Here is a 27,150-nt window from a genome sequence, read left to right on the forward strand (position 1 = left end):
AATATCTTCTAGATCCCAAAGGATTCCTAGTCTATCTCTACTTAGGATTTACATAATCACAATATGTATTAGAACATATGTCACAACAACTACAACCTTTTGTTTATTTTCATTTTTTGTCGTTGATAATAATGCAGCATTTTTCCTATTCTCATTAACATTTCTTTTGTTTTATTTTTTTTGGTCAAACTAAAATACTTCCATTATATAAAAAGGCAAGAACAAGGAAAAGGCAGCTTACCATTTAAATATAAGCGCAATAGCAATAAGAAAATACATTAGCTATGCCCAAAAGTGGCCAGCTGAACAACAACAAGAAAACCTAAGACTGGAATAGAAACTAGCAACCACCAGATGCGCCTCCATCGCAAAGCCACCATTAGCACTAAGAGAACAAACCAACCCAACAACAGGATCAACGAAAAATAAGGGTGACCGAGACACTCACGCAGTGAGCGCTCTCATAATCCTACTCAAAGAGGTGCTTAATCAGTTGTGCATTGTGATGAACTATTGACCTAGTTCACTCGTTAAAAGGACAATATTGTTTTGTGAAATCATATCAAATGACCACACATCATATCTCATTTAAGGGTTTAACTAGCCTTCATGCACGCGCTCATCAGCTTGCAGAAGACATTTTTTGAATCACGGCATGCTACATTTGACTTACATGTTTTAAATGTAATTATATGCGTTAATTTATAAAAGGAAAGTCAAATATTTGAAGTAGATGAATAATCTTGGATCATCCTAGAAAAAGCCTCACAAACCAATCAAAGCAGATGAATTAACATAATAAAATCGGTCTTTCAATTTCCATCTACATTCTATTGAATTTACATTAACAATAGAGAAAGTACTATTTAATAAACAACTGATTGAATTACATTATTGCTAGTCCATTGTGAGGCTAAGCCCACCCCTTCCTCCTTAGTATGGATAATATCGTTTGTTCAAAAAAAAAAAAAATCATTTGACAACTAATTTAATCACATTATTATGCGCGTGTGAAAGACCTTTTTTATAATCGGCATTACATGCTTCTTAAGATGCTTTGAATGTGTTTAAAAATAGAGAAAATAATATTTAATGAACAACTGATTGAATCACATGCTAGTCTATTGTGAGGTACTAATTTAAAAAAAAAAACTGTACAAAAAAATTAATTATTAAAAAAACACTGTTAAAAATATGAAAATACCCTTGCCGTATTTGGTGCATTATTTTGGATTGCTTTTTAAATTTTTTGTTTTGGGGGCATTTTTGTCTAAATATTTTTGGTGAAACTTATGACCTTAAAAGGAGTTGTTGCCTTTATATATAAAGGTAAAATCGCACGATAAAAAATCAACTACTTTAATTCCCAACTTGATTGAAGTTGTCTACTCAGTTGGAATTTGAAATTGCACGTGGCCTTTTATTATAGTGGTGGACATGAGTGTTGACCTTGCACTACAACTTAGGTTCGAATCATGTCGGCTCCCTAATCTAACATCTAATTAAACAAATCTATCATTTGTAAAAAAAGAAAGAAAGGAATTTGGAATTATTGAAGTTTCTAATCCTCACTTATTCAGTCCCTTAGTACTATGATCTAGTTGTATTATTCTTTCCACCTAACTCTTTTCTAGTGTAGATAATATTATTTGCTCACGAAAAAAAAAAAAAATCCTATTCAAAATTTCATTATTTATCTGAAATAACAAAAACCAAGGAAGGCAAAAATCAATATACAAATGGACCAACCAGCTCCTAGTTAATTATAAAATTAAAGAAAAAGGAAAACCAGAAAAGAGGAATGAATGTGTAAAGTTGTTTTAAAATTCACAACCAACGAGGAGAAGATCATCGGCAAATACTTTATGGTCTACTCACAAAACTTTGTGGTTAATTCGAACTGTTCATTTTTTAAATTACCTTGTAAAGATCATTTTGCAAGAAGTTAATTAAGACCAAGATCGTTTTTGGTTAAACACAAATAGATAGATGGGTTGTAAGGTTTTTATCATCTATTTTTTATATATCTCGACGACTAAACAATCTTAGCTTTAATATGTGTTTCGACTATAAATACAAAATTATGTGAATAAATATTTTGAGGAGTCCTTCTCCATCATTGAAAAGCCAAAATTTCTCTTCATTCCTATAACCAATAGGATTAATTCATTCAATATGAAGAAAAATAAGCATATGAATATCTAATATGAAAGCAGACAAGTCCTAACAACGTCACACTCTTTCTTATACTATATATTATGATTATGAAAGCTCATGTTGGACTTGATGTAATCAAGTCATCTTCTGATGATGCATCTATAGAGTTCCGCACACATTTTTCCTCCAAAAAACAAAAAAAAAAAAAAAAAAAAAAAAAAATTCTAAACCCATTAAAATTCAAACTAACGATAAGTAAATTCTGTTAATTATATATGCCAATGACTTAATGGACGGTAGGTCAATCTCTTTGGCCACGTTAAGAAAACTTCGGCCGTGTGAGAGATTAATTAATCAGTAAACATCACATTTTTCATTACATTGTTACTAATGTATCAAAATACACAATCTTCATCATTTTCTCATGAAACTACATTTTTTTTCTCACAAAAATACATGACATAGCAAAGGGTGCAGTCCTGTTAGAGCAGTTCCACCCCTAACACAAATGCGCCAGCACCTAGCGCATTTATCCACTCAGTGAACAGTAATAGACCTCAATGAACAGTAATAGACCAAATGCATCTCCACCCCTAAAACTAAATAGCCTTGTCAATTTTATTAAAATATTATTAATTTTTATTATAAAATAATAATTTGACTTTTATTTTCTGACTTTTTAATAAAATAAAATAATAATAATATTATTAAAATACGCACGACTAGCGAACCAAATTGTTATCCTCATCGTCCTCCTCCAATAAAACCAGAAGAGAGAGAGAGAGAGAGAGAGAGAGAGAGAGAGAGAGAGAGAGTGAGTTGAGAGTTTGTGCTGCAGGTTGAGCAACTGAGCTTTGGGGTTTAATTTCTACATCTCCACCCATGGACTTCCCTTCCATTCCCACTGTCGCCTCTAAACCTCCACACCTCCTGTCCTTCAAATATTTTTAATTTCTGCATCTCCAAACCTCTTCATCATCCACTTCGTCCTCCCGTCCATCTCCCTCCGTGGCTCCTTCCCTCTCGACACCCTCTCCCGCCTCGACCAGCTTCGCTCCTCAGCGTCCACAACCACTCCCTCTCTGGCGCAAAAAAAAAAAAAGAAAAAAAAAGAAAGGTGGTCGACGTCACGCTGGCGTCAGATGGGCCAACCTTAAGGTCTATCAACTTTGGGTTGGCCTGGACACCAGCTTGGGCTGGAGAGAGTTCCCTAAGTGCCGGGTCATTTTTTTGGCTGTGTGCCGACCTATCCCACCCCCGGTGGAAGTGCTCTTAAGGATTGGTGCTGGGAATCTCATAAAAAGTGTAGTGAGGCAAACAATGCAAAAATTACTGCACCTAGATAATCTTTTTCAATTTAAAAAAAGAAAATTCTTTTAACCTAATGAATCATGTGATCGACTATTGGTTTGGAAGGGGAGAAGGAAAAAGAAGTTGGAAATAAGAACTGCAAATTAATAATTGTTTCTACTTCCTTTTGGGGTCATCTATGGACAATGATATGTTTAGGTCAGTCGGGCAGGTTGAATTAGTAGAAATTTTGGCTCAAGTGTGAACCTATTGAAATGTACTTCCTTGAGACTTTATTTTTGTCATATCTCTCAAGCTTAAGACTAGTCGCTTTTAAAAAGAGTGCTTTTAGAATCAACTTTTGATAAAAATGTAAGTAAATTTTAGAAAAATATTTAAAGTACTTTCTCTAAAAAACACCAATTCTTGTAGGAAACGCTTCCAAGTGTTTTTGAATCACTACTGTTAATTGATGGTGTCATTAATGTTTGGTAATGGTGTGAACAAATAATGAAGCTGATTTTCACCGTGAACAAATAATGAAGCTGATTTTCACTAACACGTCATTTGTAGAGTTTTGAATCACCAAATGGAGCCCTATTAGTCAAGTTAAACACTAACACTGTCTAGTTATAAGGGATCAAAGATTTAAAGATCTATAAATGACACAGAAGCGATGTCCAACTTCAATACTTGTCTAGGTTTTCACTTAATGCTAGTTATCTAACGAGTGTTCATTTTTCATAAAAGCTACGTAATTTGAAAATTTTTAAATGATTGAGGTCAGTTAATGTAATCTTTAAATGTTGGATAGTTGTTCGTATTTAACCCTAAAATAAAATAAAAAAATTATGAAATATTTATAAAGATGGGCTAAAATTTAAAATTTAAATGATGGCAAAGTGGTGAGATTAGTTTGTTTTGCCGTATAAGCTCAAACCAGAGACCAGGGCCCGATTTCACATTCTCTTAACCGTTTTTACTTGGACTACTTACACATATCCAGCTGCCCCAAAATCTTGTCTATACCAAATACAATGCTGCATTCTTTAAAATCTAATGCAGGAAACATGAAACATGACATCTCAACCATTAAAAAATTATTACCAAACACCACACAGTAGCACCGTTCATAAAAGAGCAAATGTATCTAATGGACTAAAGCAGCGAGCGTCCAATATCCGGCCAGCAGCGAAAAATTGCACACAAACTGCAAAATTAAACACGAGATCGCTGGGGTCAGTGAAGCAGTGGAAGAAAAACGGAAACCAAAAAGCAATTTTAGTTGTCCTATAGTATTATAAGGCATTTAAAAATAATTCAATTGCAACAAATCTTAGTTTCAATTGGACAATCATTTCATCCTGTTCACTGTGTTTATGCTTAATCTAAGTACATCGAAGAGTACAGTGATATTGTCCCGCCTTATGGAATTGATTCTAGGTTCATATTGACTATTAAATGCTATTAATTCTAAAATTCTACAGTTACAGCTGATAATCATCAAGAAATTAAATTAATTTTGGATAATACTTGTGTTCTCTCGTGAAAATGCACATACTCCACTTCTTTCAAATAAAGTATATTTACCATACAGATTTTATAATCAAAACCGTTTTAACTTTTTAGTTTTCATTTAAAGATTATACTCACAAAATATTATTCAAATCGTCATCCAAAAGCATGAGCATCAAGTAACATATTCATAATGAACCGTCCATTTATATGATACATTAAGATGACTAAATGACCTTTTGTTCGAATAATGATTAAAAAATTGGATGATATTATAAACTTCTTATTTGAGTGTGATTGTGTAAATCTTATATTAGATTTGATTCTAGCTATTTTTCCTATTAAGACTTGTATTCCTTGGAGAAGAATGATTTCTTCTCCCTATTATTACTATAAATAAAGGCATCCTCTACATAACCCTACAAACACATCTCTCTCTATATTTTCTCTGTGCTGCCGGCCCTCTCTCCCTATCAGTTAAATATAGGCCACAATAGATGATTCCAATTCTAGAGTTTATTAAAAAAAAAAAAAAAAAAAAAAAGATACGTTATTAAATGTGGGCTATGTGCATTCCCAATGGGGAAACTCAAGTATTATTCTTAAAAATTTGTCCTAAAAAATACAGAAAGAAAACAACAAACAATACCCAATTCATGTCGAATATGAAAAACAAAACATAAGGAGCATTATAAGAAAACTTGGGTAATTGACAATGGTCACTAATATCAGTTGTGCAAAAGGAGTTCGACAGAAAACATATCAGGAGCTAATAAGTTAATAACCCATCATAGCTAATAGAATATGGAACGGGTATAGTACGTGAGGTACTTTTGTAAATCAATTGCAATTGAAAGCTAGTAAGGGTAGTAAAAGAAGGACAGCATGCACATACCAGCCTCTAAGGACTGAGTAGCAGCCGATGTCTTCATCAACTTGGCGTGAAGGCGGGGTCGGGGCAGCTGGAGGGTCATCATCGTCTTGGCAGGAAGGGGGTAAGGGTGGGCTTGGAGCAGCTGGAGGTTCATAATCGTCTAGGCGGGGAGAGGGTGTGGGGCTTGGGGGAGCTGGAGGTTCATAATCGTCTAGGCGGGGAGAGGGTGTGGGGCCTGGGGGAGCTGGAGGACAAAGGTAGCCCTGATAGCCAGGTGGTGAAGGGCCATCACTTACAATGCGGGTTGTGGGATTACAAACAGAAAGTTCAGAACTTGTTTGTTTCAGAGAAAATTTGAAGGTGTAACATGTTTTTTTATTCGGACGAAACATTTTGTTGCTCTGGATGCCGCCAGCCCTCTTACTGTGGTAACCGGGGTAGTCTGACTTGTTGAACCACACTTTCTCTTTCAAAAACAGGCCTGCTTTCTCAGCAAGCTCCTTCAACTTCCATTGATCATACGGGTAGCCTACCATGTGTGAAACATGAATTTCACCACCTTTGCTGAGCATCCCGCGGGCGCTTTTGAAGAAGGCCTTTGACAAATGCCTGTGCAATCTAGCTCCATTGAAGCTCCATATTAATCACTTATGACAAAGTAATTCAGTAACTAATAGTTATAATACCATATGAGAATTGATAATATGGGTAGAGAGAGCTTTAAGAATCTGCATTTTGCTATATAACTGGTCCTGCATCCTCACCATTGCGTAAACAAAACTGATTGTGTAAAAAAAAAACACAAAATTGATTAACCATGCAAGACTTCACTAAAGGATTAAGCAGTCGAGACTAACATAAAAGGTTTGTCCTTGAATCCTGCGAAAGGTTTGAGGGTTGAATTCTCATTCAATACATACAACAAATACATAAAAGGAAGGCTAATCTAAATGATTTGGGAATGAATAAGAGATCACGAAATATCTCCACAAATCAGGAATTACATAATTATTGTCTATCATTCACAAAGTAATGATAAGTAACTGGTCATTGCTCAGATGAATACTTGTGACAACGGTGAAATTAATTAAATTTAACATCCATCAAAATATTGGGTTAATTACATTAACACCTCCTGAGGTTTTTTGAGTTTTCACAAAACCCCCTTAGGTTTGAAACATTACACTAACACCCCTTGAAGTTTTAATTCACTTTCACAAATACCCCTTCGGTTGATAATATAACTATAAAAAGACAAATATACCCTTTTAATTAATTACTTAAAAAAATAATAACTTTATAAATAAATAAAAAGAATATCAAATTATATATCAAACACAGCATTGACTCGCATCAATGCCAAACCAGTCATTTTCAAAATCAAACACAGCGCCATTACCGTTTTCAGACTTCGTACTTAAATACGAGTATCTGGCTGTCCGTACTCCCACCGTTGATGACAATTCAACACCGTTTAGTACCAAAATTTCTCGAATTTGTGCGAAAACGAGAAAGTAGCATATTGTGAGAGCTAGTGCAATGGCGATTGAGGCGAAGATTAAGAGGCTCAATCTGGGGTTATGCTTGGAGGTGCAGGAGAAGAGATGAATAATTAACCGAGTCCACATTGTTGTCGTCGTAGTTGGCAGGCTTTGAAGTGACCCGTTTGCTGATATTCAATAGTCGAATGAAAAATCGAGAGTCATAGAAATTTTTGCACGCAATTTGACAAAAACAATGATCTTGTAGTAAAGGTTTCAAATTGGAACGCAATGAATAATTAAATTCAAATGTGAAAGTGTAAAAATATAAAAATGAAGGTGTGTTTGATCGGAGACGGAGAAGAAGTGATCAAACTTTCTCCCTCTCGATCTCATTGTGTGTGTTGCAGATGGTATATGAGAAAAGTGAATCAACTCTTGGTTTTCCTATAGAGGCAGGTTCCTAGTCCTCCTCAATCCCTCATAGCAAGGAAGGTTTTCCAATTAATTTTTTTTTTAATGTTTTGTATAACTTTTAATTTGATTTGATTTTTTTATTTATTTATAAAAGTTTTTTATTTTGTTAAGTAATTAATTATAGGGTAAATTTGTCTTTTTATAGTTAGATTTTCGACCAAGGGGTATTTGTGAAAGTGAATTAAAACCTGAAGGGGTGTTTGTGTAATGTTCCAAACTTGAGAGGGTTTTGTGAAAACTCAAAAAACGAATTTAGTGTAATTAACCCCTAAAATATTTACTAATTACGTCTTTATATATTTGTTATAAACACTCCAAATACTCATTCCTTCACTTTTCTTTCACTAATGTGAAGTACGTGACAACTATTTTAGAGTGTCAATAACAATTATCTTTCCACTAATATTAATAGGACCCTAATATTTCATCAATCAGTACAGCGCCAAGTTCATACATAGGCATCAGTGGAGAGCATGTTGGAACAAAGCATGGTGCAAAAGATCAAGGAAAATTTTGTCACTTACTCTATGAGCTCCTCGTCTTTTTCGCACAGCCGATGGTAATGTCCTGCATGAGGAAAGTTGAATATGATAACATCAAATTTCATGGACTTAAGTGTGGGATGACGGTCCATGACATATACATTGACTTCATACAACACCAAGCACCCTCTTTTTTTCAACTCCTCCAAATGCGCCTCACAGCTCCTATGCTCTGTCAACAAAGTATCTGAAAGTTTTCAAGAAAATTTATTAATTCATGTAAAACAAATTCAAAAAAGATCAAGATAATGATTTTCTGTTTGTAAACATCCATGGAGTCTATATTACCTTGGGATTTGAGAGTCGTAGCAACCATGTTCGTGGCAGAGCGAAATGCTTTAGCCAAACATGCAGAAAATGAGAAGTCTCCCTCACCAACCAAGAGTATTTTCTGCGAGCTAGAGTAGTGTCCTATCCGTCTCTGTTTTTTTTTACCCATTCTTGATTTCTGCTCAAGTTCCTTTAAACATTATTAAGTATTCTCTTTGAACTATTTCACTATATATATATATATATATATATATATAGACAGCTGGTGGCTTCGGGAAAATGTGGTCTTTGGGGAAGTTGTAGCGTATTTTAATTATGGTGGTTGATCGGTGATTGTAATATGGTTTCAAGCACCGGCTATTAACTGGGCTTCGGGAGGTTCGGGAGTTGAACTACGACCTCAAACTCGTCCAAAAAGACGTAGCATGGACGGAAACATAGTTTGGTTCACTGCAAAACTAGCCGGAAAAAGATCCGTTAAAAACTCGTTCGAAACACACTAAAACGAAGTGGATACTCACCTGCAAGGGGTCTAGAAGTTACTTGTGGTGACGGGAAGCCGATTCGTGGCAACCCAGAGGCAAGTCGCCGTCGAGATCGTCGGGAAAACCGTCGGATACCTTTGGATTTCGAACCGAGCTCCGCTCTCGGATTCTCTGGTTTTCCAGAGAAACAAAACTCAATTGAGTTCAGGCGGTGAAAGGGTGGAGATGTGGTGATTGAGGGATGTTGGTTCGTCGGAGAGACGGCTATTCTTTGCGTTGCAGAGAGAAGAGGGAGATAAAGGGGAGAGAGACACGACGAGAGGCAGGAGAGAGAAGGGACACGGAGAGAGAAGCTTCTAGTTGAGGGAGAGAAGGCATGAAGCCTTTTGATTGGATGAGTGTGACCTTACCCCAAAGAGTGAAGGAAGATAGATTCTCTTTCCTCCGGAAATTTTTAGTTGTAATGGGAATATAAATTGTACATTATGTATTTTAATAAGAGTAATGAAAATTTTTATTTTTTAAGTTATTAACCTTTTAGTACATATATCTCATTATTTATAAGTAACATATTATCCCGTGTACCGATTACATTGAAAAATTTGTCATCTTCCCTCATAATCTATTTCCCCTCTTATCCTCTCATATTTAAACGATTGCGATTACACTATATATACATTTTGTTTTAAGTTTTTAATAAAGAATTGTTTTTGACACTTCAAATTTCTTATTCTGCACTCCAAATTTTCTATATTTAGAAAAAAAAATATAAAATGTAGAATAAAATTTTTAAAATGCTAATAATATTTTTTTTAATATGTAAAATAAAGCAAAAAGAAGAGCATGAGAATAGATGATAGATAGATGGTAAAAAGTAGGAAGAGAATCCTAAAACTTTGTTTCGAAGAAAACATTCCCACAAACAACAAAACCCATAAATCACATATTTCTTTGTCAGCACTACCAACCGACAGTCAGCCTGAAAACTATGTAGGCAATGACATCACACCCAGAAGTGATCATGAGATTGCAAACATTTCCCACTTTGAATCACGAAAGACCATTCCTTACGGAGAGGAGGAAAACCAGAGTTTTGTTAATCATATCATCTCTAACTTTTTGTTAACATTTAAAATTTTAAACAAAACTATACTTTTGCTCTAATACTTCTGACCTAACATTTTAGTTCGAAATTACTAAAAAAAGAATTTGGACTATATTTTTCTTGTTCAAAATAAAATATATGTAAATATCCTAATTTATTTTTATTAACATTTTAACATAAAAATATCTAGATTTCGAGAAAAGTTGAAAATTCACTAAACAGACCCTATGAAACATGTATTTATAGAGTTTTTGGATGAATTTTTATTTAAATATTTTTTTAATTGTTTTAGTTGTTAGATTTAATTTTGAGTCGATAGATTATTTATTTTTATTAAATTTGATCATATTCAATTTTAACTGTTAGATTTAATGTATTTAAAAATTTAAAATTGCCCAAATTTTCTGTTTTAACTCAGAACTCATTTTTAGATCCAACTATTAGAGAAAAATTGAGTTAGTTTAAAATCTAACTTTTGGTGGGTTCGTCTTTTAACCTACCTTAATTTTGGGTTAAATTTATCCAAATTTTAGATTTTAATTCAAATTTATTCTAGACCCAATCATTAGTTTAAAAGTAATTTAAAACTTAAAGTTTTAGATTTTAATTTAAGGGTCGAAGGTAATCTTAAGAAAATCAGAACACACCAAAAGCAAAAGAAAAAAGAAAAGCGAAAGCAAAAGAAAAAGAAAAGGATAAAAAGGAGACATCATTGTGTTCATCGTCTTCATGCCTACCAGCGGATGTATTTGCAGATTGCTTCAAGGATTGGAAAAAGGATTCTTTTTCTGGGATTCGAGGATATTGTAATCGTGTTTGTTCATCGTACATCGTACGGTCAATTTTTATTAAGTATTATTTATATTTAATTATAAATTTTAAATAATTTTTTATCACATAATGTATAATTACGAGATCCTTTGGATTCTCAGGAATAAGATCCGGGGAGGATCGTTTTCCCAAGGATTATAGTTAGTAGACTGACCTATGTAAGAAGAGTAAACCTAGGTAGAATAAATGGAATCTTAACGAAACACTTCTGGTACTGTTTACTTTTAACGTTAAAGACATTTTTATCTTGAAAAGCCACTCTTGATATTATTCACTTACACCTTTATTTTGTCATTTTCATTAAAACTAAAGTTTTTGAAGACTTTTCATTAGTTTTCCTTATAATAAATTGGTAGATTATATTTTACAATCTAAATTATGTGTCACAAATAAAAAATAAACACGTTAATCAACATTCAAGTAATAATCTAACCATTAACTCCATATCATTTACTTTATAAAATTTAGCCTACACTATTAATCTCACTAGCATTAACCATATAAGAAACATCGGAAGGAGAGGAAAGGAACATCCAAAAAAAGGAGAAGACTAAGCACATTTTTAGTCAGAGAAAACCCACGGTTATACAAAAAAATCCTCCCCAGTCATTTCCCTCCCTCTAATTACAGTTCATATCATGAGAAATTGCTAATGCTCAAGGACGTAAGCATAATTTGTCGAACTTCGTTAAATTTCATGTCTTATTTACTTTACAAACTGCATACATATTTCGTATAACCTGTGAAAAATCTGTTCCAACATTTACCAATTTGTTATCGAACTTTAAACGAGCATAAAACTTTGTTCAAGTTCGATTTGGGTCCAGTTTGTGCTCACGCGTACGTGTTGTCGAGCACTATTCAAATATAGTAAGAATTGAGACAAATTATAAACTGAGTTCAAATGTCCACGTAGGATTTCAAATTAACCCAATATGGGAGTTTTTTTTGTCATTTTACAATTTTAAGAAAAGAAATTACAACAATTTAGGGACGGGTTGTTACACTCTATCCCGCTTAAGAAAAATTCGTCTCCAAAATTTCTTCGTTACAAAAGAATACAATCAAAAGAACAAACATGGATTGGGAGCTCAACTCGCTTCTAGTCTATCATTGTTACCTCATCCTAAGTCAGATGCTGGTTAATCTCGGAAGGCTGGGGTTGGATCACATGTTAGGTTAGAGTCATATCTACGTAGCATTTTAAAAGTAGTGAATCCTGAAAATGACTTGTTTAGAAGTCATTTTAAAATGAATGAGCGTGTTTTTAAAGTGAGTGCTTTTAGAACTACTTCTTAATAAAAAAAAATGTAATGAATCTTGGAAAAGCCCTTACAGTACTTTCTCCAACGCATAACTGGTGCTTCTTGCAGGAAACACTTCAAGTACTTTTGAAATAAATAAAAAACATTTTCACTAAAAATGCTTCAGTCGTTTTAAATGCATTTCTAAACCAGCCCTTAATTAAAATGAAATTCCCAAGCGACTAATTCGTTTCCCTTCATAGTAAGGAAGTCGTACGACTCTTAGAAAATCCAACTTAAGTGGTGGAGAGATTTTTTAATAAGAAAAACTAATGAAAATGATTTGAAAACTTTGAGTTTTAACGACAAGGATAAAATAAAAGGTAAAGTGAATAGCACCAAGATTGACTTTTTAGTGTAAAAATGTGGTTTTTCGTTAAAGTGAACAGTACCATTAACTTTTCGTTAAAGTTCCCTTTTTAATATGCCAAGAACACATCCCATTATACTAAATGTAATAATACAATTAGTTGGAAACTTGAAGAAAAAAATTCAACTAATATATTATGACACTTGATATAGCGTGCTCCTGTCACCCTAAAAAAATTTCTCCGGGTGGTGGATATTGATAGGTTTTCCTATCCAACCTAGTACGTTTCATAGTCTAAATCCTAGATTATTCTATTCAAAAAAAAAAAAAAAGACCCTAGCCCTCACGCTCATGAGAAATTTTTCATTGTAACCGAAACACGAGTGGTATATCATGTGTTTTTATATAAATGGTGGAAAATTTTAATATTTAAGTTGTTAACTTTTTAATATACATATCCCTCAATTTATATAGTGACACATAGTGTACCATTCTGTATTCCGGTCAGATTGAAAAATCTCTCCACGCTCGTAACCCGAAGGAAAACTAGCCAACAGCCTAACATGGAAGACGACATCCTTGCAGACATACTATCAAAACTACCAGCCAAATCTTTATTACGATTCTGCTGTGTCTGCAAGTCATGGCGTGCTTTAATCTCCAGTTCCTATTTTATTACGAAGCATTGCAGTCGCTCATCACTGAAAGGCATCAACACCAACACTGCCTTAAACATCATTTATTCAGTCAATCCTCTCCGATACCTAGACAACAATGCACTATTACACCATAAGGATGGCGACGGTGTTGTTGCGAGAACAAACCCTAGGCGTATTTCCTCTCATTTGCAATTTGTGGGTTCGTGCAATGGGCTTATATGTTTTCTTTCATCAGACCACACTTCATCTTATGGAACCCTTGTACAAATGGCATCAACAAGTTTCCGTTCATACCTAGTTGTATCGATTTCAGTTGGCAGCGGACATTTCATGGGTTATGATTCCACCACTCAAGATTACAAGGTCGTATCGTGCGCGAAATCTCAAACAGAAGTCGTTGTGGCCGTCTATGCACTAAAAACCGGTTAGTGGAGGACAGTCGAAGACACCAATTTCTGTCTAATATTTGGGCCGGCGGGGTGCTTATTAAATGGAGATCTTCATTGACTAGAGCTTGCACGCGATGATTATGGAAATTTGGGATTTTCTTCAAAACCAAGAATCGTCTCTTTGGATTTAGAGGAGGAGAAATTTAACCCGGAGCTGGTTCCATTACCCAATGCTGTCGTCGATGACGGCGGAAAATGTTATAGATATGATAGCATCTGGACTAATGGAAATTCTCTCTTCCTATACACCCATGCGATCAAGAGACGCAAGTTTGAAATATGGGAGATGAAGCAATCATGGACAAAACTTGCAGAAATTCCTCTGGACGTTCTAGCCGAAAGGATTGATCCAGAGCTGAAGGTAAGTTGCATTTTCGAGAATGGTGAAGTTTTTATGACTTTGAGGCAAAAACACATTTTGGGAGGATTTTATTTTCGTTGGTCGACACACTTTGTGTAATATGATCCAAAAGAAAAGGCATTAAGGACTGTTCTTGACATTTCTAACTCTTATCTCATTGAGTGTGATAGAGTAGATATGTTCATAGACTTTAGTTTCACCGATAACTGGAAGCCGAACAAATATTTGAAGTCATTATCATTTTAATTTGTTAAGTAAGGGTAAAGTTGTGTACGATAGATTAGACGTTCTCCCCGACCCTCATAAAGCAGTGAGCTTTGTTGGCTTGAAGTTCCCTTATAACTGGAAGTCGAACAAATATTTGAAGTCAAAATCATTTTAGTTTGTTAAGCATGGGTAAAGCTGTGTACTATAGACTAGACGTTCCTCCGACTCTCGTAAAACTGTGAGCCTTGTCGGCTTGAGGTCTTTTATTTTTTATCATTTTAGGTTGCTCTTTTCGTAACATCGTACTATTGTTACTTTTAGTTTTGTAGTTGTTGTCTTTCTATGGGGCTTACTAGTAATAACTTTCAATGTTTTCATTGTGTTTGGAGATTATGGAGTTATGATCCAATTTAAGTATAAATTTACTTCAAGAAGTGATGTGAATCAAGGTGTTATTGCTATAAAATTTTGTCGAACATCCTATACAGAGAATTTTTATAGACTTAACTACTGCATTTAAAAGTAAAGTCGTAGCGATGGACTTGTTGGCAACGCATACACTAATGATCAAAAATAGGTTTTTTTTTACAGGCAGAGCTTGCATACTTCTAATGGTTCAGGATCAAATCTTTTACAAAGCCATATGCACACAGCTGGAACTATTCAGAACTCCAAAGTACAGTTCACAAAAAGATATAAGATGATCCTCTCCATAGGCCTAATGGCACCACATTCTGCTTACCAACACTTTGAAAGAGTTTCTGATCTCAATTATAATACTTCAAAATCTCACTCTATCCAAGCCTTACGGGAAGGCTTTTATATGTACATCACATCAACAACTTTACATATTAAAGTACTAGGTGACAGCATGCACACCCATGCCTCAGCACTATCTATACACCTTTACATATTAAACTACACACACATGCAGCAGCACCATCTGCTGTCTTCTGACAGCACACATGGAAAAAGAAGCTTTAGCAGTAACCAAGCACGCATGGGAATACTTCGGACAGCACACATGCACCTGCACATTCCTTCCTGCTGTTCATGAGTCAGCAAATGCTTGCTGTGCTGTCTGTACAGTTTGGCCTGCTGTCCTTCTTCCAATACTTGGGTTAACAAGAACAGCTTGAGCTTGACTTCGTCTAACACCCCCCCGCAAGCTAACAGGTTGAGGAGCAACTGGAAGCTTGGACACCAACAAATTGAATCGAGACGAAGACAGACCTTTGGTAAATAAATCTGCAAGCTGATCTTGTGAACAAATATAATTAACCAACAGTTCACCACGAACCACTTTCTCCCTGACATAGTGATAATCAACCTCTAAATGTTTGGTTCTAGAATGGAACACTGGATTGGAAGCAAGAGCAATTGAAGACACATTGTCACACCATATTTGAGGTCGAGTAAGATGTAACTGCAAGTCCCGAAATAAAGACCTAAACCACGAAAGCTCAGCTGCGGTGTAGGCAAGTTGCCTATACTCGGCCTCAGCACTCGATCGAGAAACAGTTTTATGTTTTTTTGAACTCCATGAAACCAGATTTGAACCAAGATAAATACAAAACCCCCCAGTTGAATGCCGAGTATCCGGATTCCCAGCATAGTCCGCATCTGAAAAAGCAGAAAGATGGGTAGTACCTGGCTTGTAAAGGAAACCATGACTATGCGTCGTCTTCAAGTATCGTAGAATCCGTTTGACTGCCATCCAGTGAAGAGTTGTTGGAGCATGCATAAACTGGCATACTTGGTTAACTGCATAAGATAAATCGGGACGAGTTATCGTTAAGTATTGTAGAGCACCGACAACACTACGATACATTTCTGGTTTATCAAACGGATCTCCAACATATGCACTGAGTTTTTGACCAGAAGACATGGGTGTAGAAATCGGTTTGGCATCAGTGAAATGTGTGTGTGACAATAAGTCAAGAGCATACTTGGATTGGCACAAATGCATTCGATTTCCATCGTACTTAACCTCTACACCCAAAAAATAATTAAGTAGTCCCAAATCCTTCATGGAAAACAAAGTACCCAGCTTTTGAATTAACTGAATGATGTGAGAAGAACTGTTGCCAGTAATCAGAATATCATCCACGTAGATGAGCAGGATAAGATACACCCCTTTTTGGTTGAACACAAACAAACTATAATCACAAGTTGATTCCTGAAAACCAAGTTGAAGCAGGAAATCTGAAAACCTCTGAAACCATGCCCTCGGAGCCTGTTTAAGACCGTAAATGCTCCGTTGAAGTTTACAAACATGATTGGGTAACTGTTGATCAACAAAACCCGACGGTTGACGCATGTAAACTTCTTCGTTCAAGAAACCATGCAGAAACGCATTTTGGACGTCAAGCTGCCTAACTTGCCAACCTTTGGAAACTGCAAGACTTAAAACAAGCCTAATGGTGCTGTGGTTAACCACAGGACTAAAAGTCTCATTATAATCCACACCAGCCTTCTGATGAAAACCATTTGCGACAAGGCGAGCCTTATAGCGCTCAATTGTTCCATCTGCATGTCTTTTCAATTTGAACACCCATTTATTTGGAAGCAAATTCATCTTTGGATGAAACGGGACCAAACTCCACGTGCCACATCGTTGTAGCGCATTAAATTCCTGTACCATGGCATTTCTCCATTCCTGAGACTTGACAGCTTGACTGAAACAAGTCGGTTCAATTGGAAACTGGTCAACAGTTACATGCATAGCATATTTAGGGTTAGGTTTTTGGATGCCAGACTTTGATCGTGTAGTCATTCGATGGTCATTATTTTCTGACAGCACTTGTACTGATTCCATGGATACCACAGCTTGTTCATGGGAAGGTATGGGTGATGACAGAGGTAAGGCCGACACGGGTGTAGTAGAGGGTGGACTGGATGAGTCAATTGAAGGATTGGGGACAAGTTCAGACGGTGCAGTGGAGGGTAAGGAAAGAATTTCATTAGAAGGACAATTTTGACGGAGAGGAATAGCAGGTACATTAGGTGAGTGAGATAAAGGAGATGTGCTAATATCATCAAAATTTAATAATACCACGGGAGAGTTAAATGTACCTGAATCGACGACATTTTCTGAGGTAGATGTGAGTCCCTTAAAAGGGAAAGAGTCCTCATCGAATAGGACATGGCGAGACAAGTAAATTCGTCTTGTGGACAATTCCAAACATTTGTAGCCTTGGTGATTCAGTGAATAACCTAAGAAAACACAAGCTTTTGATTTTGGGTGCAGTTTATGTTGTGTGTATGGGACTAACCATGGAAAACATCGACAACCAAACACTTTCAACATGTCATACTTTGGAACTCTTTTAAACAACTTCTCATAAGGTGACATATTGGATAAAAGTTTTGTTGGCATGCGATTTATCAGGTACGTAGCGGTAGAACAAGCATCAAACCAAAACTGATTAGGAACGTGAGATTGAGAAAGCATAACTATACTGGTTTCAACAATATGGCGATGTTTCCTTTCTGCAAGTCCATTTTGTTCAGGATGTTTTGGGCAGGAAAAACGTTGTGAAATCCCACTGTCAGAAAGAAACTGTTGAAAAGCACGACTTTTATATTCCCCCCCCTTCATCACATTGAAAGGTTTTAATGGCAAGATTAAACATGTTCTCGACAGTGGCTTTAAATTTTACAAATATCTCAAAAACTTCACTTTTATTTTTCATGGGAAAAATCCAAGAATACCTAGAGTAGTCATCCACAAACAACACATAGTAACGAAAATTTTCATTAGAAATAACGGGAGAAGACCAGACATCAGAGTGCAAAAGTTCCAATGGAGACGTAGAAACAGACTTGGACAAATTGAAAGGTAACTTTTTACTCTTTCCTAAGGGACATGACTCACAAAAGCTTACATGAGGAGGACCATGAAGTGGTACTAGTTTATTGGAAATTAAAAACTTAATTATTGAGTTGGCAGGATGACCAAGTCTAGCATGCCATTTTTGCACTGAACACCGTACCCCTACCAAGGCTGACATTGAAGACTGGAACCGTCCACTGCCATTTGGAAATGGGTATAACCCATTCTCACATCTCCCTCGGAAAAGCGTCTTCCGAGTCTTGAGGTCCTTAACAAGAAAAAAATATGGGAAGATTAGCAGGTAGCAATTGTTGTCTAAAGTAAACCTATGAGCAGATATGATGTTTTGAGAAGCAGTTGGGCAGTGAAGAACATCATTCAAATCAAAAGAACAAGCTTTAGTATTTAGTTGTTGGAAACCAAAATGAGAAATAGGAATGCCAGAATCATTACCTACACCTCCAATAGTTTCATTACCAGTGTACTCTTTGGGATTAACCAAATTTTGAAGGTCAGAAGTGACATGTGCATTCGCACCACTGTCTAACAGCCAGGTACCATTGGATTGCTTGTTGAGAGTAATAGGCGAGGAGGACATGGCTGTGAGTTTGTGAGCAGGAATCCGACCTTCATAAGCAGAATTCATCCTTTGGAAGCAATCAAGCGCAGGATGACCTGGTTTGCCACATATTTGGCAAATAATACGCTCACCAGAAAACGAGGATTTCTCACCATTAAACTGCTGGTTGCGCTGATTGGTGGGATTGCGGGGATTGTTGCCACGCTGATTTGACAGAGAAGCACGGGTGAAGGAAGACATTCCTCTTCCATTCCCACGCGATCGTCCACCACCACGTCCTCTAGTGGCAACGAAGGCGTTGACAGGTGCAGGTTCAGCCAAGGAATTATTCTGATCCACCATTCGTCGTTCAGTTGTCAACAGAAGTGCCTCAAGGGTGGGATAGGTGATCGGGGTATCCCTAGCTTGAGCAGCACTTACTGTCATCTCAAATGCAGGTCCTAGATTGTTCAACACAATCTGCACGAGTTCATCATCACTGACCGGTTGACCCGCGAGAGCAAGATTATCAGCAATCGCATTCATGCGATCCAGGTAATCCGCAACAGAAAGATTACCTTTCTTTGTCTGCAGCAACTCATTCCGCAGGAACAAAATTCTGTTCTGAGAAGTGGAGGCATACCTTTGCTCTAAAGCTTCCCAAGTGGCACGCGCAGTTCTCTTGCTTGCCACAGTAGCTAAAACAGACGCTGTCAAGGAGCCATTTATCCAACTCAAGATCATTTGATCTTGTTGAATCCACGCACTGTATGCAGGATTGACAGTGGTAGCACCAGGCAAGTTTTTTGGAGGGCACACCAAAGTACCATCAACATACCCCATCAGATCTCTACTTTTGAGAATTGGGAGAATTTGAGCCAACCACAGTGGGTAGTTGGTTCTGTCAAGCTTGATATTAACAATAGTGGAAAACGGATGAAACTGATTGGTGGTAGGTGGGTTGGTGGAAGAACTGACATTGTTTTCAGCCATTGAAGCGTGGGAAAAAAAAAAGACAGGATCTAGTCGTTAGACAATGAGAGGCTCAATACCATGAAAGAGTTTCTGATCTCAATTATAATACTTCAAAATCTTACTCTATCCAAGCCTTACGGGAAGGCTTTTATATGTACATCACATCAACAACTTTACATATTAAAGTACTAGGTGACAGCATGCACACCCATGCCTCAGCACTATCTATACACCTTTACATATTAAACTACACACACATGCAGCAGCACCATCTGCTGTCTTCTGACAGCACACATGGAAAAAGAAGCTTTAGCAGTAACCAAGCACGCATGGGAATACTTCGGACAGCACACATGCACCTGCACATTCCTTCCTGCTGTTCATGAGTCAGCAAATGCTTGCTGTGCTGTCTGTACAGTTTGGCCTGCTGTCCTTCTTCCAATACTTGGGTTAACAAGAACAGCTTGAGCTTGACTTCGTCTAACACACTTCACATGTTCATAAAATAACTGTCACTGCTGGTTGTTTCACTGCAAAGAGACATTTGATCAGAAGTGTTCCCATCTGGCACAGAAAATATGAAGGTGTATACTGGAATAGAATAAGTATCCAGAGCGCTTGAAAAATGTTGTCACTCATAACAGCAGCATAAGCTGGCATCTTCTAACAACTGGTAACCGACATGGAATTTGGAATGAACACGTAGGATTGTTGTAATAAATTTTGTGCACTTAAACAAATTAAGGAGAAGCCGCCGAGTATTACGGTGTAGAATACCTATTCCTCTTCACTTATAAGTGAGATGTCTTAGGTTCGATTCTCATCAAATGAAAAGTTGAACCACATTATTATGACAAACCCATTGTAAAGCCTAACCCACTCCCACACTCAGTGTAGATACTATCGTTTGTGTACATATATTTCATACAACTATCATCTAATGATCATCTATTATAATTAATGTGAACATATGCATTTAATTGTAGGGAAGTGTTATTGGCACTCCAAAAATCTCATTCTACACTTCTCACAAACGTATTTTTCTTTCTAAATATAGAAAATTTGGAATGTAGAATGAGAATTTTGGAGTGCCAATAATAATTCCCTAATTGTAAACTTCATAAATTATTAAAACACGAGTTTCGCACCTCAACGGTATTGGCCTCGCAACAATTAGTGTTCAGATTCATCCACGCACAGTAGTAATTTCTTCAGTACTAAGAATCTACACACCTGATAAGTAGGGATCTGATAAGTGGACCAGGCAAGAAAATAGATGTCTGGGTAGATGCCTTTACTTCATGCATTGAATCCTACTTAAAAGAATCTGATACACACTTATAAGACAATACTAAGGCAAGGCGAAAGCATGAAAAAATAACAATAGAGCTTATTATTCAACGATAAGTCCTAAAACAAAGAGAGAGTACGAGAGAACTCAAAACTCTATTGTAGCGATAACAAGTAGCAACCATAAAAGATGTTTAAATACTCGTACAAAGACCTAGTTTCAAATTAAAAGTAAGGGTTAAGTATAAATAACTAATCAACCTTTAGGAGTATTTCCGAATTGATCTCAACATTCCAAATAACTACCTAACATTTTGAAAAATAGGCATGCACTCGTTAGGTTACCAACTTTGAGTGATGACATCACTATGTTAATTGATGGTGTCATTAATGTTTGGTAATGGTGTGAACAAATAATGAAGCTGATTTTCACTAACACGTCATTTATAGAGTTCTGAAACCAAATGGAGCCCTATTAGTCAAGTTAAACACTAACATTGTCTAGTTAAAAGGGATCAATCTAGAGATTTAAAGATCTATAAATGATACAAAAGCGGGGTCTCGCTTCAATACTTGTCTAGGTCTTCACTTAATGCTAGTTATCTAACAAGTGTTCATTTTCCAAAAAGTTGCGTAATTTGAAATGTTTTAAAACTATGAACTCAGACAGTGACTACACCGAGTTTGACAACTTTACAAAGTGGCTAGGGGTAGCCGAGTGATTTACGTCTGCGTTAAATTTACAAGGCCTTGTTTGCGCAAAATGTTTTGGGTTATTGTTTATGTTGTGTCTTTTGTTCTCTTGAGTAAAAGAATGAGACGTGGGAGGAAAAGTGGTGTATTAACAGAGAAAATGCTCGCGTTTTCCCTCCCGGATTGTGTCAATCGTAACTAGATTTATATTAGTTTGCCAATTTTGTTCTATGACAACGTAATTTTGGTCCCAAAAAAAAAAAGTGTTTTAAAAGATTGAGGTCAATTAATGTAACCTTTAAATGTTGGATAGTTGTTTGTACTTAACCCTAAAAAAAAAAAAAAAAAAAAAAAGGTAATTTAGCCAAAAGTCAATAAAAATTTTACTATTAAGTCATATATCAATGACATATTTTTGTTTTGGATTTAATCAATGATATATTTTTATTAATTAGGCATAGGTCAATGATGAGTGTCACATAGGCTTTAAGTCATTATAAATAGTTATAATTTGACTCTTCTATCATTCTCTTTGTTTCTCTCTCTCTATGAATGTCATATGGGTTTAAGCTATTATAAATATGGATTTAGATCCTCTCTGTATCAATTTTGTGGAGATCATCCAGACCAATGGATCCAATGGGCAAAATCCCTTATCCTTCCTCTTTTCCCCTCAACTCTTCTCTTTCTCCCTCACTTCGAAGCTCTCAACCTTGAACCACCAACTCCCCAAATTACAAATTAAATTCAACCCCACCTCAAAATCGGCCCCAACACAATCACAACCCGCCCAACCCACAGCCACCAATTGCAGATGCCTCACCTTACCCTATCCAAAATCAGCCTAAGCATTGCCTTATCCCTCAATCGCAAGTCCCTCAACCTTAAAATCTCAGCCAATGTTAATGAAACAACAAAGAGAGGGGTTGTGCAAACCAATGTCTTTTGGTTGCAGAGATCTTTTTCATAACTATGAAAGAATTATACAGAAAGAAATCTCAAAGATGAAGAAGTAGAAGGAAGAGATGACAAATAAAAAGCTAAAACAATAAGGGATAGTGAAAAAATAAATCAGACTTAGAGCATAGATGACCTGCAATTGAATTTGGGGTTTGTTAACAACAGTAGGGGTGTGGGGGTACAAGGGAGAAGAAGGAGTTGACCTGGAAAAGAGGCGGAGGAAGAGGCTTTGGCCATTAGATTTCTATTCCTATGGAAGTGATCTTGAGAGGATCTGAATCCTATAAATAGTTAGAACATATATATTCTATCACTCTCTCTCGCCTCTTGTTTACATGGAGGAGTCTGTGCAACTAGAAAAAAAGCGAACTAGGAAATTGCAGTGTCCAAATCCAAATGTAAAAAACAGAGCCAGGAAACGAACACTGCATTACAATGTCTAAATCTAAATGTAAAAATCAGGAGTCGCGTGAGAAGTGAAGTGTAGGAGATGTGTGAGTGATAGAAAAAATAAAACCAAAAAAAGGACACTGCAACATAGAGTCTGAATCCAAAAGTAAAAAACAGAACCAGGAAAATGACCTTGTATTGTAGTGTCTAAATTCAAATGTACAAAAGAACATGTAGGATGCGTGTGAGTGATGAAAAAACGAAACCAGTAAATGGACACTGCAACGCAGTGTCTAAATTCAAATGCTAAAAACAAAATAAGGAAACACACTGCAATGCAATGTCTGATCCGTATTGACTTATTGCCAATATAAAACCATGAGAAAGGGAGTGTTGGTTGAAGTGGATGCTAGCTGTAGTGGCAGATTTTGTAATTTTTGTTTATTTTAAATATCACAATACATGATTGACCTATTTATAATTAACATAAATATTGTTGATCTATTTTTAATATTGTAACTTTTTATTGATTTTTCACAAAATCACCCATAAAAAATTATGAAATATTTTTAAAGATGGGCTAAAAGTTTAAAATTTAAATGATGACAAAGTGGTGAGATTAATCTGTTTGCCGTGTAAGCTCAAACCAGAGACCAGGGCCCTGATTTCATATTCTCATAACCGTTTTTTCTTGGACTACTTACACCTATCCAGCTGCCCCAAAATCTTGCCTACACCAAATACAATGCTGCATTCTTTAAAATCTAAGCAAGAAACATGAAACATGACATCTCAACCATTAAAAAATTATAAGCGAACACCACACAGTAGCACCGTTCATAAAAGAGCAAATGTATCTAATGGACTAAAGCAGCGAGCGTCCAATATCCGGCCAGCAGCGAAAAATTGCAGACAAACTGCAAAATTAAACAAGAGATCGCTGGGGTCAGTGAAGCAGTGGAAGAAAAACGGAAACCAAGATGCAATTTTAGTTGTCCTATAGTATTACAAGGCATTTAAAAATAATTCAATTGCAACAAATCTTAGTTTCAATTGGACAATCATTTCATCCTGTTCACTGTGTTTACGCTTAATCTAAGTACATCGAACAGTACTTTGCCAAAAAAAAAAAAAAAGTACATCGAAGAGTACAGTGATATTGTCACGCCTTACGGAATTAATTCTAGGTTGATATTTACGTCATTATTAAGAGACATCTCAATATTTAAATTTAGTCATTCTAAGGTCTCTTATATTAGCTTTAATAGAAGAAAAAAAATGGATTCTCCACTTTATTTACTCCACTTCTTTTGAATAATGTATATTTACCATACAGATTTTATAATCAAAACCATTTTAACTATTTAGTTTTCATTTAAAAATCATCTCTACAAAAAATTATTCAAATTATCATCCAAAAGCATAGAACAAATCACCGATGTGAGCACCAAGTAAAATATTCATAATGAACCGTTCATTTATATGATACATTAAGATGACTAAATAACATTATATTCGAATAATGATTAAAAAATTGGATGATCCCAATTATAGAGTTTATTAAAATAAAAATAAAAAAAAAGATACGTTAGCAAAATATGGGATATGTGCATTCCCAATGGGGGGAAACTCAAGTATTATTCTTAAAAATTTGTCCTAAAAAAGACAGAAAGAAAACAACAAACAGTAAAACACACAATACCCAGTTCATGTCGAACATGAAAATCAAAACATAAGGAGAATTATAAGAAAACTTGGGTAATTGACAATGGTCACTAATTTCAGTTGTGCAAAAGGAGTTCGACAAAAGACATATCAGGAGCTAATAAGTTAATAACCCATCATAGCTAACAGAATATGGAACAGGTATAGTACGTAAGGTACTTTTGTAAATCAATTGCAATTGAAAGCTAGTAAGGGTAGCAGGAGAAGGACAGCATGCACATACCAGCATCAAAGGACTGAGTAGCAGCCGATGTCTTCATCAACTTGGCGTGAAGGTCGGGTCGGGGGAGCTAGAGGGTCATCATCCTCTTGGAAGGAAGGGGGTAATAATCGTCTAGGCGGGGAGAGGGTGTGGGGCTTGGGGGAGCTGGAGGACAAAGGTAACCCTGATAGCCAGGTGGTGAAGGGCCATCACTAACAATGCTGGTTGTGGGATTACAAACTGAAAGTTGAGAACTTGTTTGTTTCAGAGAAAATTTGAATGTGTAACATGTTTTTTTATTCGGACGAAACATTTTGTTGCTCTGGATGCCGCCACCCCTCTTACTGTTGTAAGCAGGGTAGTCTGACTTGTTGAACCACACTTTCTCTTTCAAAAACAGGCCTGCTTTCTCAGCAAGCTCCTTCAACTTCCATTGATCATAAGGGTAGTCTAACATGTGTGAAACATGAATTTCATTATTGTTTATCATTCACAAAGTAATGATAAGTTACCCGTCACTGCTTAGCTGAAAACTTGTAACAACGGTCATGTTAGTTAAATTTAACGTCCATCAAAATATTTACTAATTACATCATTATATATTTGCTATAAACACTGCAAATACTCATCCTACACTCATTCCTCCACTTTTCTTTCACTAAAGTGAAGTACATGACAACTGTTTTGGAATGTCAATAACAACTATCTTTCCACTAATGGCAATAGGAGCCTAATATTTCATCAAATTTCATGGACATAAGTGGCGTATGACGGTCCATGACATATACATTGACTTCATACAACACCAAGCACCCTCGTTTATTTTTTAACTCCTCCAAATGCTTCTCACTGCTCCTATGCTCTGTCAATAAAGTATCTGAAAGTTTTCAAGAAAATTTATTAATTAAAGTAAAACAAATTCAAAAAGATCAAGATAATGAATTTCTGTTTGTAAACATCCATGGAGTCCACAAATTTTACCTTGGGAGTTGAGAGTCGTAGCAACCATGTTCGTGGCAGAGCGAAATGCTTTAGCCAAACAGGCAGAAAATGAGAAGTCTCTCTCACCAACCAAGAGCATTTTCTGCGAGCTAGAGTAGTGTCCTATCCGTCTCTGTTTTTTACCCATTCTTGATTTCTGCTCAAGTTCCTTTAAAAATTATATGTATTCTCTTTGAACTATTTCACTATATATATATATATATATATATATATAGATTAAAGGTGATAACAGAGACATAGATGAACGAAGAAAGAAAAGTAAAAGCTCTTGTTGGAATAAGAATTTGAAGTAAATTCAAATTTACTCTCACACTGAATTAATATGGACAGGACAGCTGGTGGTTTCGGGAAAATGTGGTCTTTTGGGAAGTTGCAGAGTATTTTAATTATGGTGGTTGATCGGTGATTATAATAAGGGGACACTTTGTATCCGATCCTTGCTTGCTAGAGATCTTTGATTAAAACCTTGTTCTTTTTCAGTTTTTGATCAATATGTATTTGTACCAGGGAGCTGTAAAACCTAAGTTGTTGAAGGAGAAAACCATCTCTCTTTTGAAGGGATGTACCTGTAGGCTATATTTGCCAAAATTTACACCCTAGGCTAATTTGAGGAGAGGGCATAGAGTTCGACAATCATCTTGGTTTTGGCCAAAAGGTGGCTGGAAAGCCTCGAACTCAAACGGAGGAGACTCAGTCCGATTTTCCATCATGGTTTCAAGCACCGGCTATTAACTGGGCTTCGGGAGGTTCGGGAGTTGAACTACGACCTCAAACTCGTCCAAAAAGACGTAGCATGGGTGGAAAGATAGTTTGGTTCACTGCAAAACTAGCCGGAAACAGATCCGTTAAAAACTCATTCGAAACACACTAAAACGAAGTGGATACTCACCTGCAAGGCGTCTAGAAGTTACTTGTGTTGACGGGAAGCCGATTCGTGGCAACCCAGAGGCAAGTCGCCGTCGAGATCGTCGGGAAAACCGTCGGATACCTTTGGATTTCGAACCGAACTCGGCTCTCGGATTCTCTGGTTTTCCAGAGAAACAAAACTCAGTTGAGTTCAGGCGGTGAAGGGGTGGAGATGTGGTGATTGAGGGATGTTGGCTCGTCGGAGAGACGGCTATTCTCTGCGTTGCAGAGAGAAGAGGGAGATAACGGGGAGAGAGAGACACGACGAGAGGGAGGAGAGAGAGAACGGACACGGA

General features: G+C 36.3%; 1 protein-coding gene across 9 annotated transcripts; it reads right to left on the reverse strand.

The window, feature by feature from the left end:
- Positions 1-4,304: 4,304 nt before the first annotated feature.
- LOC137740906 (uncharacterized protein At4g26485) lies at positions 4,305-27,150 on the reverse strand. Of its 9 annotated transcripts, none has more exons than XM_088700495.1 (5): positions 26,860-27,150; positions 8,625-9,056; positions 8,319-8,523; positions 5,858-6,454; positions 4,305-4,657 (listed from the first exon to the last, which is right to left on the reverse strand). In XM_088700495.1, exons 2-5 carry the CDS (start codon positions 8,773-8,775, stop codon positions 4,606-4,608), a joined length of 1,005 nt encoding a protein of 334 aa, XP_088556621.1. In that variant the 5' UTR covers positions 8,776-9,056; positions 26,860-27,150; the 3' UTR covers positions 4,305-4,605. The 9 variants fall into 9 exon arrangements, with proteins under 9 accessions (XP_088556621.1, XP_088556620.1, XP_088556617.1 ...); XM_088700494.1 differs by lacking the exon at positions 26,860-27,150 and adding an exon at positions 9,150-9,537; XM_088700491.1 differs by lacking the exon at positions 26,860-27,150 and adding an exon at positions 9,150-9,529 and having other exon boundaries at positions 8,625-9,064.

The sequence above is a fragment of the Pyrus communis genome, chromosome 9 (assembly GCF_041283825.1).
Source record: "Pyrus communis isolate YQ-2024b chromosome 9, ASM4128382v1, whole genome shotgun sequence".
In the NCBI taxonomy this organism is placed as follows: Eukaryota; Viridiplantae; Streptophyta; class Magnoliopsida; order Rosales; family Rosaceae; genus Pyrus; species Pyrus communis.

Coding starts and splice junctions, on each gene's coding strand:
- LOC137740906 (XM_088700495.1), bottom strand. CDS start 8,775: ATGGGTAAAAAAAAACAGAGACGGATAGGACACTACTCTAGCTCGCAG. Junction 6,455..8,318: donor AAAGACGAGGAGCTCATAGA/GTAAGTGACAAA, acceptor CAATGGAGCTAG/ATTGCACAGGCATTTGTCAA. Junction 4,658..5,857: donor TACTCAGTCCTTAGAGGCTG/GTATGTGCATGC, acceptor TTAATTTTGCAG/TTTGTGTGCAATTTTTCGCT.